General features: G+C 42.1%; 1 protein-coding gene across 2 annotated transcripts; it reads left to right on the top strand.

Moving 5' to 3' along the window:
• Window positions 1–8,729: 8,729 nt before the first annotated feature.
• LOC132864796 (uncharacterized) lies at window positions 8,730–10,836 on the top strand. Of its 2 annotated transcripts, none has more exons than XM_060898214.1 (4): window positions 8,730–8,884; window positions 9,010–9,157; window positions 10,044–10,292; window positions 10,607–10,836. In XM_060898214.1, the coding sequence occupies exons 1-4, from the start codon at window positions 8,734–8,736 to the stop codon at window positions 10,668–10,670; spliced, it is 612 nt and encodes a 203-aa protein (XP_060754197.1). In that variant the 5' UTR covers window positions 8,730–8,733; the 3' UTR covers window positions 10,671–10,836. The 2 variants fall into 2 exon arrangements, with proteins under 2 accessions (XP_060754197.1, XP_060754198.1); XM_060898215.1 differs by having other exon boundaries at window positions 8,730–8,869.
• Window positions 10,837–12,106: the final 1,270 nt, after the last annotated feature.

Raw genomic sequence — 12,106 nt, forward strand, 5'->3', positions numbered from 1 at the left:
ACTTCATTCACAGTGTTCGCATCTGCAACCTGTAGTTTTAAATTGAAAGCAAGGTTTCAATTCTACACTCTGTTACATCTTACGATGATGCAAAGAATTGATGCCATTAAGGAATAAAACCCAACTGGCAAATGGAAAGATGTTTGGGTTCATTGTGTTTGCCTGGCTTCTAAAGTGCAAGGTCATGAACTGAAGTGAGAACTACTGCAGCGGCTTCACTGCTCTAAACTAACAACAGAGAACTGGGTACAAACTAATCATGGCAGAACTGAGAGCTACAGAACTACTGAGAGCTACAGAACTGAACCGATGAGCTTTGTCTTACAGGGAAACTGTTTTACTTTGTGCTAGTCTGCACCACAGGCAACACAGCACTAGTAAAAAAAAATAGAACATGTATTAATGTAGCTTGGTATGAGAAAACAAAATATTCAAAAGTATCTATGAATAAAGGTAAAATACTGTTGCTGTCTTCAAAAGGGATATAATATCAGTATAATTTTGCATGATTCAACAATACAATATATACAAACCTATACAATTTACCAATATATATCCATCCAACTATAACAGCGACCATCTTCATTTTTGTCACCCTTGCGGACGCGCGATCCGTCGCTGTTGTTGTTGGAGTCACGCTGGCTGCCGGTTTTGCCGAGATACGACAAAATCGTCCTTGTTTTCTTGGCGTTTTTGTCGGACTCTTGCCCCGAAGAAACAATCCTCTTCTCGGGAGCCATGTTTGTTGTGCCGCATTGAATTCTGGGAGATGCATGGCGGAAACTGCCGAGGTAGTTGTCGGGTCCTCCCGGCGGGTATTAAAAGTGACGAAATCTTACATCAGAAAATCAGACCCTCCAGGATTTCATGATGTTGCGATTTGCAACTTCAAAGCAAATTCAGGGCAGTGTTGCAATTATATCCAATCACCGCAACTTTCCCGCAAATTTGACCAATCGTTGGCGTCGTCTTGAGGTGACGTCGACAAACTACCTTCCGCCTTACTTCCAGTGTTGCCAGATTGGGCGGTTTCAAGTGTATTTTGGCGGGTTTTGAACATATTTTGGCCTGGAAAACGTCAGCAGTATCTGGCAACACTGCTTACTTCCGTGTTTCCGTTCAAGAGAAGCAGCATGTGCGAGTCAGTGTTTATGTAGGCTTAAATTCTGTTACTGAAAGTGTGTTATGTTTACAGCAGGGATGGGCAACTTGCATGATAAAGAGGGCCACAATTTTTCATCATCACCATCAGAGGCCCACATGACCGTGCACTTCAACTAATCAGATATGAGAGAAGTTACAAAAGAATTTTAAATAAGAACAAAATATTTGTATATTCTTATGTCTGTATGTTTATTGAACCAACATACATTTATTTAATATTTTCCACACTGAAATGCATTTTTAACATAATGCTTGTCTTGTTAAACGACAAACACAAGTTTGTTTTAAAAGAAACAAAGTGCAAAGGGCTCACATTCAATGAGGCACAAAACTTAAAAAAAAAAAAAAAAAAAAAAAAAAAAAACAGCGGCCCAACATTAAGTGCAACTTAATGGGATACTTGTGGTTTTGCCTGCTGGCGCACAATAGACTGGATATCAGTGTCAATCTTTGTGCATCCAATCCGCATCAAATGAAAAAGAGTATCATCCGTGAATCTGTTCTTGTCTTTTGACTTAATGTGCTTCATTGTTGAAAAGCTGCTCTCTCACAAATGTAAGTGCTCCCAAACATGCTGGCCATCGACGGAGCAAAATGTCTGAGGAGTGGAAAACGTGCCTCTGGTAGCAGTCTCCAAAATGAAACTCCCCTCTCATTGCGCTTTGCTTGAAAATACGGATCTGACTGCAACTCGCAGAGTTCGAGCTGCAGTTCTGATGGTTGCTCGCTGACAGCAGCAGAGACGGGGTCCGTGAATAGCGCAATTCGTGGTTTCATCACATGAAAATCTTGGAAACGATCGTTAAACTGCTCCTGCAATTTTTCGATGTCGGCCCGATACTTCTGAAGTAGTTTCTCGCACCTGGGGTTATCTTTTCGCATCTCCTCACAAGCAGGAAAGCGTGCCAAATTTGGACGATGAGAAGAAAATCCTTCTATGAACAGGTCGAGTTTACGCTGGAATGCGGTTGTGTGTGCATACAGATCGCAAACAGTTTGGTTTCTCCTCTGCAAGTGTGTGTTAAAGTGGTTGAGATGCGAGGTGATGTCTGTCAGAAAGGCCATGTCGCAAATAAACTGTGTGTCTTTGAGTTTTCTGCAGTAGGCGCTTGTATCACAACTAATACTCTTCTCCAAGAACACTGGTAGTTCAGAGCGCAGCACAAAAAAACGCTCCAGACACTTCCCTCGACTCATCCATCTGATCTCAGCGTGCATTTGTAAATCCCCATACGCAGCGTCCACTTCATCCAAAAAGGCAATGAACCTCCTGTGACAAAGGGACCTGTTCCCCCCCGATGAGATTTGTTACTTTGGTCACTAAATCCAGAACGTGGCTAAAGTTCAGTGTCTTCGCGCAGAGGGCGTCCTGGAGAGATAAAATGCATGGCATGTTAAAAAAATATTTTTGTCCTGCCATGTCAAACTCAGGCCTACATCTCACAGTTAATATGAGGCTACTCACCTGATGTATGATACAGTGCAGTATAGGGCAGTTTACCCTGCTCTGTCGGAGGAGCCCTGCGAAACCTCCGTGTCTTCCCTGCATCACGGGTGCGCCATCCGTAACAACAGTTGACAGCTTGTCAAAGCCACCATATCCACTTGCAACACCGTCAACGGCGCTGAATATATCAGTGCCCTTATGCCGCTTTTCCACTACAAATGCGGCTGAGTCGGGCCGAGCCGTGCCGTGCTGAGATGGGCTGAGTCGAGCTGAGCGGGGCTGTTGGAGTTGCATTTCGACTACAACCGCGCTGAACCGTGCTGGCTGGAAGTGGGTGGACACATTGGGTGGAGTTAGCGAAAGTGGGTGGACGTCACGTGATGTCGTTAAGCAGCGCAAACAGTGACATCAGTGAGCTTTTAAGCGGTAGTCTCACGACCCGAATAGTAAACAATAAACATGGAGTCATTAGTGTTGCTGGTCTTGGTGCTGTGGCTTGTTGTCACCGACAACGCCAACAGATACTGGCAAGAGCGTATAGATGAGGCGAGGCGCATAAGGCTTCAGAAATTCTCGTAATTCGTAATTATTCTTCTTCCGGGTTTACGGTGTTTACAGATCCCAGCGTGCTCGCGGGGCATGTGTTTGCATGTGAGGACACTCCTCCTCACCAATCAGTGCACAGGGGAGTGTCTGCTCACGCCCCCAGCCTCACTCGGCTCACTTTGGCTCGCTTCAGCCCCACTCCAAAACGGTGCGAGTTTTAGGGGCTAAGCGGGGCTGAAGCGAGCCGAGTCGTGCTGTTCTTTGGTAGTCGAAACGCGAGCCGTGTCGGGCTGAAGTGAGCTGAAAAAGGGTAGTGGAAAAGGGCCATTAGTCGTATCATGCAGAGAAACCAATTGTAATAGCTCCTCGTGCACTTCAAATGAACTGTCAATAGTTCTCGTAAAAATCAGTAGCTGGCTAACATCCATCACATCTGTACTCTCATCCAAAGCCAAAGAGAAGTACTTGCAGTCATGCATGACTTTTCTCAGCTTAATTTCGACATGATCGTGAATGTCAAAAATTCTGCGCGTCACTGTGCGTCGGGACAAAGAGACCGTTTCAAAGTGTTTAACCATCTTATCGTCACCAAAAGCTTTAGCCATTTCCACGGTGCACACCTTGACAATTTCCCCATCTGACAATGGCTTCTTTGCTTTGGCAAGCTCAAGCGAAACAGCATAAGAGGCTTTGAGTGCTGATTCCTGTGTAGTTGTGGCTCTGGTGAAAAGTTGCTGTTGTTGGTTTACTTTTGATTTGAGGTCAGCTACGACAGCGGCCCTTGCAGCTCCAGTGTACTTCTCATATTTAACTTTGTGCAAGGTGTTGTAGTGGCGACTTAAGTTGAAATCTTTCATGACTGCTATGGTTTCTAAGCAAACCAGACACATGGGTTTGCCTTTGAATTCTATGAAGAGATAATCTTCATAGGATTCACAGGACTGTGTGCACTTTACATTATTTTTTTACTTAATACAATAAATTAATGGATGCCAACATTTTTGCCAAAATGGTATTTTATTTTCCATTGTTTACCGTGGTGAAAAATAAATGTGCTAAGTGTACTAAAATTTAGGATACTTTTGTGTACTTGAAGCCGCACTAATCATCAATATACTTCAAGTGTGTTTATGATTAGTTAACTTGAGGCATGCTATTTTGGAACAACTAATTTTGTACTAAATATATTTTAATTGTAATTAAATTGTAGAAAAGTGCAACTTGAAGTGTATTTAGTGTACTTTTATGTGCTAAAGTGGAACAACTTAAAGTATATTTTGTATACTTTAAGTATATGACTTTATATGCACTAATATATGCTTAATTAGTCAAATTAAAGTGTACTTTGTATTATAGTACACTTTAGAAATTAGTACACTAAGTACACTTTAGAAATTGCACATAACTTTCACTTAAAGTATATTTTAGTATAATATATTTCTATAAAGTGTAATATAGCATAATTATTTTAAAGCGTGTTAAATGTGTTAGCGTGAAAGCGTGATGTTGTTATCTCATCTCATTATCTCTAGCCGCTTTATCCTGTTCTACAGGGTCGCAGGCAAGCTGGAGCCTATCCCAGCTGACTACGGGCGGAAGGCGGGGTTCACCCTGGACAAGCTGCTGCAGCAGTTGTTGGTTTGGGACCAGACACACCAGGGTCAGTAGACGTTGAGCCAGCTTGCCCTCTCTCCTCCAACTGCACTGTGGGATGGACAGTTCTGATGCGTCTGTGCAGGTTTGTGGTGGAACCTGCTCATACTGTTATTTTCATTTTATAGTGAAGGCACTCTGCTCTGCCATTGAGGTATTTCACCTGACGTCACAGGGTCACGTGACGCCCCGGTGTCCGCCATTTTGAACGTCAAGCTACATACTAACGCTGCAGACAGACAGGGAGAACCAGCTTGAAAAAAAAAACGTGTTACAGACACCTAGAATAGATTAATTTGTCAGTAAGCACTCTATAAATAACCATGGTGTTTGCTTGTTGTGCTGTGGGCTGCCACAACTGACAGGGACAGCGTGCAGGACGCTCCTTTTACCGGCTTCTAGTGATGGGAATTTCGGCTTTTTTGGCTCTTCTTACTATAAGGAGCCGGCTCTTTCGGCTCCCAAATGGCTCCTGAGATTTTATTTTTGATTTAATTGCTGCAATTAACTAGTTAATTAATTACATTATTTATATTTTATCAATAGGATGTTTTCCATTTTATTTTTTAGTTTTTGTAGCCATTGTAAAGCTTCGTAAAGTATAGCAGTGTAACAATGTTCTAGCTATAGAAATAAAACTTACTTACCAATTAATAAATTATTTTCTCACAAACATAATGCAAAACTGTGTTATATTACCAATATAAAATACACAGCTGATTTTCCCCTCCTCAGGTGCCTTACAGACTCCTCTCCCCTGCGCTCCACAGCTTTAAGCATTACACCAATTTTCGTATTTTCGCAGCTGTGAATGACATCAACCAAAAAAAGTAGGCGTACACCATGCTACTTTTTTTCCTTTGAATGGTAATATGCTGCATTCATGTGCTATGGGAAGATGATATTTTCCAGTTGGGAAGTGGTATTTACCAGTGTGTTGTGTTCACATGCTTTTGTTGTTGTTGACAAATTAAAGATGGTGGACCAGATTCAGAATCAGGCCTGTTATTTGGCTAAAACAATTATAGATTGCCTTGTTCATCAGCTGCAGCAGGAATATGAGTTATCAAAAGTCAAAAGGTAAATAATGCTGAATATTTCCTGATCATGACAAGTAGAGATTTTCTTAACACACTGAATGCCACGCAGTTTTTGGAAATTTGGCTGTAGCCACAATGAGAGTAGCCAGTATCTAGATCATTGTTGGCGTTCTTTGGACAGCCACAGAATATTTTGTATTAGGCTAAAATATACATATTATAATAATATAATATACATAACATGACTCGTTTAAAAGGTGAGAGTCTGCTTTCCGTAGGTGAAAACCACTTCTTTCTTGGTTCATAAGCTAGTCTTGTACCGCTCGCCGCCATGTTGAAAAGGTTAAAGTTCATCTCATCTCGGCAACTCATGTATCAAAATTTTCTACGAGTTGCCCAGTGGAAAATACCACAAGAGGAGGCGTTCATGTGTGCTTTCCATGTCGGTGTTTGGTATTTACCATAATTCCCATAGCACATGAACGCACCAATAGACAACACAAAGACGCAATCGGACAGCAACTTTTTTTGTGAAAGTCTCTCTCTGAGGCACCTAAGGACAAAAAACTAATTCGGCTCCCCAACTCAGCTCCCACCGAAGAGCCGGCTCCCGTCATTCACTTCAAAGAGCCGGCTCTTTGAACCGGATCGTTCGCGACTGACACATCACTATCGGTTTCCTGCTGACCCAGACAAGAGGGCCAAATGGATTGCAGCTGTGAAGAGACAGGACTGGGAGCCAGAGTACTCCAGACTTTGCAGTGATCATTTCATTTCAGGTTAGTTTATCAGTTAACGCAATTTTGATAAAATATATAGCAAAAAGTAAATGGGTCAGTGTTTGTTAACCCATCTGAGCAGTGAAACAAGACAGTGTTAATTTGTCTAGGGTTGCATGTAGCAGACATCAGACATAAAACGCAATAACAAAGGCTAGAAAGAAACGGGACACAGAAATAAATAAACAGGGCTCCATACCAAGGCTGGGTACAGTGTTTGTGATAAAAGACAGATCCAATTTAACACGAATCACAGCTTACTTTCTTGTTAAAATGTGCAAAGGTCTCCACCATCTCATACCGCCTTGCACTGAAGGACCTAAGCGTGCCGTCCAAAATGGCTGCGTCACGTGACTTGGTCACGTGGGTGAAATACCTCAATTCCCAATATCTTTAAACTGCAGCCAGATGCTGCTTCGTTTACGGGTGTCGGTCATATTTACGTGTTTTTGCGCCGCACTCGCGCTGTCCTCCTCACCACTGTCTACTGTCTCACTCACTGACGGGGACGGACAGACGCTCCACCTGACTGTCGCGTCTGTCCCCCTCTCTGTTTTCACATAATGGTATGATCCTATATCCTCACATGTGATTGGCCACAAGGCCGCCATGCTGCCAATCAAAACAGAGTTCTGCCGTGAGCAGAGCTGAGCCACTGAGAGTGAGAGCTGAGCAGAGAAAGGGAAAAAAAGTGTTGAGTCGGCTCTCACTCGATGGGAGTCGGCTCTTCTGATTCACTACAAAGCTTTTGCGCATGACACATCACTAGCTGCAATCAATATCCATTCCCTTTGAGTGGAGGATTAAACCCGGGTCAGATGCAAAAGCAGTGACAAGGGAGGGAGAATCTGATGAACTGGGCAGCAACTCCGTGGAGCAACAAGTGTCGGCATTCCTACCTATGGAGGATGAATTGTGACACGGATAATTATTTAAATAAACCCTTAAATAAATAATAAAATGTTTCATTAATTTAATAAAAGTTGAATTAAATGTTTAAAACGGGCGGCACGGTGGTGTAGTGGTTAGCGCTGTCGCCTCACAGCAAGAAGGTCTGGGTTCGAGCCCCGCCCCCGTGGCCGGCGAGGGCCTTTCTATGTGGAGTTTGCATGTTCTCCCCGTGTCCGCGTGGGTTTCCTCCGGGTGCTCCGGTTTCCCCCACAGTCCAAAGACATGCAGGTTAGGTTAACTGGTGACTCTAAATTGACCGTAGGTGTGAATGTGAGTGTGAATGGTTGTCTGTGTCTATGTGTCAGCCCTGTGATGACCTGGCGACTTGTCCAGGGTGAACCCCGCCTTTCACCCGTAGTCAGCTGGGATAGGCTCCAGCTTGCCTGCGACCCTGTAGAACAGGATAAAGCGGCTAGAGATAATGAGATGAGATGAGATAAATGTTTAAAATTGAAAATAAATGTATAAATAATTAATTTAATCCCGATTTATTTCATGTAAATATATATATTTATATCGCTATTTAATTAATTATTGCATTCTGTTTATTTAATTATTTCATTGCCTGTGTGTTCCGGCACATCATGAAATAATTAAATCTGTCAACCTCACCCATCAAAGTCAGTGGGCGGGACTAACGCCAATCTGGAGTAATCGATTGCTTTGGTCTGCACTCTGCATGTCTGACCATGTGCAGTTCTGTAATGCGGCTGTGCCATGTGTCTGACAACCAACCCGTTTGCAGCAGACCGCATGATGATGATGATGATGTCCGAAAACATGGCGGGTACGGATGACTCAAATTAAATGTTTCAAAATTTGATAAATAGTATTTACAGCCTAGCAGACAGTGTGGAAGCAGGAACGATGGAGTCGGACAACGCAATAAATGAAATTGAAGAGTTGACCGAAGCTATTGGAGTTGTTTCCGCACTTTCCGACCGCGACTTTTGCAGGAGAGTGGCAGAAAATTTAGAAGAAGTACGCCATCGCTTAGCTCGCAGTACAACCAGGCCTCTACACCACCCAGAAGGATCGGGGAATTTCGTATTTGATATTCCAACTACAGTTCTTGAGCAGCAGGTTCTTAGTGGAATACCAGCAAGTGAAATTGCAACAATGTTTGGAGTTTAGACGAGGACCATTGCAGTTGATGTTTTGTTTGTGCAGAAAGCAAGACCTTTATTCAACTGTGGACGATGCTGAGTTGGACCGCATGGTTATTGACATCCACAGAAGACACCCAAACACCGGGTACAAGCTCATGCGTGGTCATCTAAATGCAAGAGGTGTGCATGTTCCAAGTGAGCATATTAATATGACCAGAACAGGAGTTTTTAAGGAGGTTGCCAGTCGCTATACTGTCTGTGAAAATTGTCATTCATTCATGTCGTCCAAAGATTTTAGCCTATACTTTATCTCCGTCCAGGCTCAAGAGTACTAGAATCTCTACGCAGAGTCAATGCAGAAGGAGTTCACATGAGACGTTTAAGGCTGCGTGTGTCAAGGCGAAGGCAGTATTCTGTACCTGGCCCGAATTCCTTGTGGCATATAGATGGGAATCATAAGCTCATCAGGTCAGTCATATTAGTAGTAACAACATTAAGTGAAATGAGCCTCTTTTGTCGTAAAGTCTCAGGAGTGAATAACCATAAATTGAATTTGTTGTCAAAAGTCATTTATAATCTACCCTTCTGTGATTTTAAAGTCATGTGTCTGCTCAAAATATAAAGGGAACATCGAAAAATCACAGTGCAATACAAAGTCAATCATACTTCTCAATCAACCTGTCCAGTTAGGAAGCAACACTGATTGTGAATCCATTTTGCTGTTAGGGCGCGTTTTGGATATTGCCTCTCCTTTGTATTTGTTGCCTGTTGAATTTGCACAACAGTAGGCAAAATGGATTCACAATCAGTGTCACTTCCTAACTGGACAGGCTAAATTCAGATGTATGTATGAAGTATGATTGACATTGTGTTGCACTGTGTTGTTTCTGTGTTCCCTTTATTTTTTTGAGCAGTGTGTATTTATAAATGAACACATTTTAATCTCAGGTGAAAATGTATGCGATTAGTTAAAATGGGCCACCTGTTTATTTCAATATCAAGGGTAGAATTTCACAAGAAGAAAATGTCTGTGAAGATCCTCACTCCTTTGAACATGAAGAAAGTGGAAACTAATCAAATTATTTTAACATTTTTATGTCTTTTTTGTCATCTTATCAATCTAATCACCATTAGGGCCTATATAAGCCTTCAGTAGCTTGACCATTTTTGCTGATTGGAGTCAATGGCAGTTATGCCATAATGTTATCATTATAACTTTATTATTAACCAAAAACACTTTGATGGTGCAATGACTCTTAACAAGGGCTATTTGACTATACAAGAATTGCTTGTCTTAAAGCAACATAAACACTTCATTTACAGACATCTTTTTGCGTTTACAACTGCTTCACAGGTGGAGATTTGTTATCCATGGAGGGGTGGACGGATTCAGTCGTCTTGTGGTCTACCTCACTGTGGCTGGCAATAATGGAGCCAGTACGGTCTTACGGAGCTTCATGACTGCTGTTGAGCAGTATGGACTGCCGTCAAGGGTACGGTCTGATAAAGGGGGAGAGAATGCAGATGTCGCAGAATTTATGATCAGAAGTAGAGGTGCCGACAGGAATTCACACATCACTGGAAGAAGTGTCCACAATCAGCGGTAAATAAATAGTTTCAATAAATAAACACATACAGTACATACATACTACTGGTCAAACGTTAGTGAACCACACTTTTTCCTAGTGCTTTCATTGAAATTCCAGATTATTCAGTTCATTGAACTTTGCTTTTCAGTCTCCACAGCTCTGCCATTGATGAGTGAGAATATGTTTTCAAGGAGTAGAATCTAAGCTTTCCAGCAATATGACACTTGCCCGGACACTGAAACATGGGGGGAGAGGGTCGTGCTCTGCTTCACTATCTAACAATACATGTTGACATTCATGTTTCCTTCTGTGAACTTTACTTCCCAAGAAGACCACAGGAGATGGTTCCAGTAATCCATGTCCTCAGTCTGTTGGTCTTCAGCAAACTGTGAAAGTTATCATTTCTTCAGTGCTGCCCCATGAAACATTATAGATCATCAGCAGAAATGTGAGGGGTGTACTCACTTTTGTGATACTGTAATGTGTTCTATAACTTTTGAGCGGTTGTGTAGTAAGGAGACTCTAAAATGTCTTAAAACATTGATTTTCTTATTTTACTGAACACAGGATTAAGAGGATGTGGAGGGATGTTTATGAACACACACTGGACCTCTTCTACCAGATCTTTACTTCACTGGAAGGTCAGGGAATACTGAATCCGGATAGCGAGGTCCATCTTTTTGCACTGCACCACACCTTCCTTCCTGTCATTCAGCACAGCCTCAACAGTTTCAGAGATGCCTGGAACTTCCATGGTCTCAGAACCGAAAGGAATCAGTCACCTCAGCAACTCTGGATACGATACAGAGAGCAAGGCCCTATGGAGGATCCTACACAGGTTAAAGAAATCTACTTCAAATTGTTTCCTAAATAACTCATGATTAATTCAGTTTACCTGGTGCACAGTATGCATAACTTTTTTAACAAAAGGAGAATGATCCAACTTTCAATTTCTTCCCAACTTGGTGACCTAACATTTTAATTAACTTGTGCAATGCCATGTCAAATTATAGTTAGGTTTTTTTTTTTTTCTTTATCAGACATCTAGTTTTTAGGTTTGTTTACCTGACATGTTTCGACGTACGACTGTCGTCTTCCTCAGAGCCATGTCAAATTAGTTGTAAGTTCAATACTGATCATGCTTCTCCGATTTTCAGGTTTATGATGCCTATGGAATCGACTGGAATGGACCACACCGTCTGGATGGAGGCATGGTGTCAGTCCCTGAGGTTCAGTTGGCACGTGAGCTCACAGAGGAAGAACTTGCCATTTTGCCACATGTAGGATTATCTGCATCTGATGCAATACAATGTTATGTTGAAACCGTTGAAGTTGTGTCAAGAATGATGACATAATGTTAAAGAAAATATAGTTAAATGCTTTGCATTATGTTCAGTCATTATCAGGACACATATCTGTGTCCTGTTTGTGAGGCCAGGTGCGCATGAGAGGAGAAAACATTCTGTCTGGGATCATGTCTGTGGCCTTGACTGTCTGTGACTCCTTACATATGTCACACTGTATCTTTTTATTAATGAGTTGTTTTTGCCAACTTTTGTATAACCACATGATTTGCTACAATAAACCCCAAGGGAGGCTTCTCTCCCCTCAGAGTGGTAAAGAGATTGCACTGTGCTGTGTCTTTTCCTCTTTCCTCCAGTCGGAGTGGCCCTATGAAGATTGCATACTGTCAGTCTCGCTGTAGGTATATTGATAAATGAGTAATTTCTTGACACAAACTGACAGAAGAACTTCAGGTTTATTCAGCATGTTACACCGGCACAAAATTCACATGCTGTAAAGACAAAAATACTAGTTTTACTGCTTT

The sequence above is a fragment of the Neoarius graeffei genome, chromosome 17 (genome assembly GCF_027579695.1).
Source record: "Neoarius graeffei isolate fNeoGra1 chromosome 17, fNeoGra1.pri, whole genome shotgun sequence".
Taxonomy (NCBI): domain Eukaryota; kingdom Metazoa; phylum Chordata; class Actinopteri; order Siluriformes; family Ariidae; genus Neoarius; species Neoarius graeffei.

What these genes read in the sequence shown, in the direction of transcription:
- LOC132864796 (XM_060898214.1), top strand. Translation starts at nt 8,734, where the DNA reads ATGTTTTGTTTGTGCAGAAAGCAAGACCTTTATTCAACTGTGGACGAT. An exon ending in AAGAGGTGTGCATGTTCCAA is followed by an intron (nt 8,885 to 9,009) that starts GTGAGCATATTA and finishes ATCTCCGTCCAG; the next exon opens with GCTCAAGAGTACTAGAATCT. An exon ending in AGAAGTGTCCACAATCAGCG is followed by an intron (nt 10,293 to 10,606) that starts GTAAATAAATAG and finishes TTACTTCCCAAG; the next exon opens with AAGACCACAGGAGATGGTTC.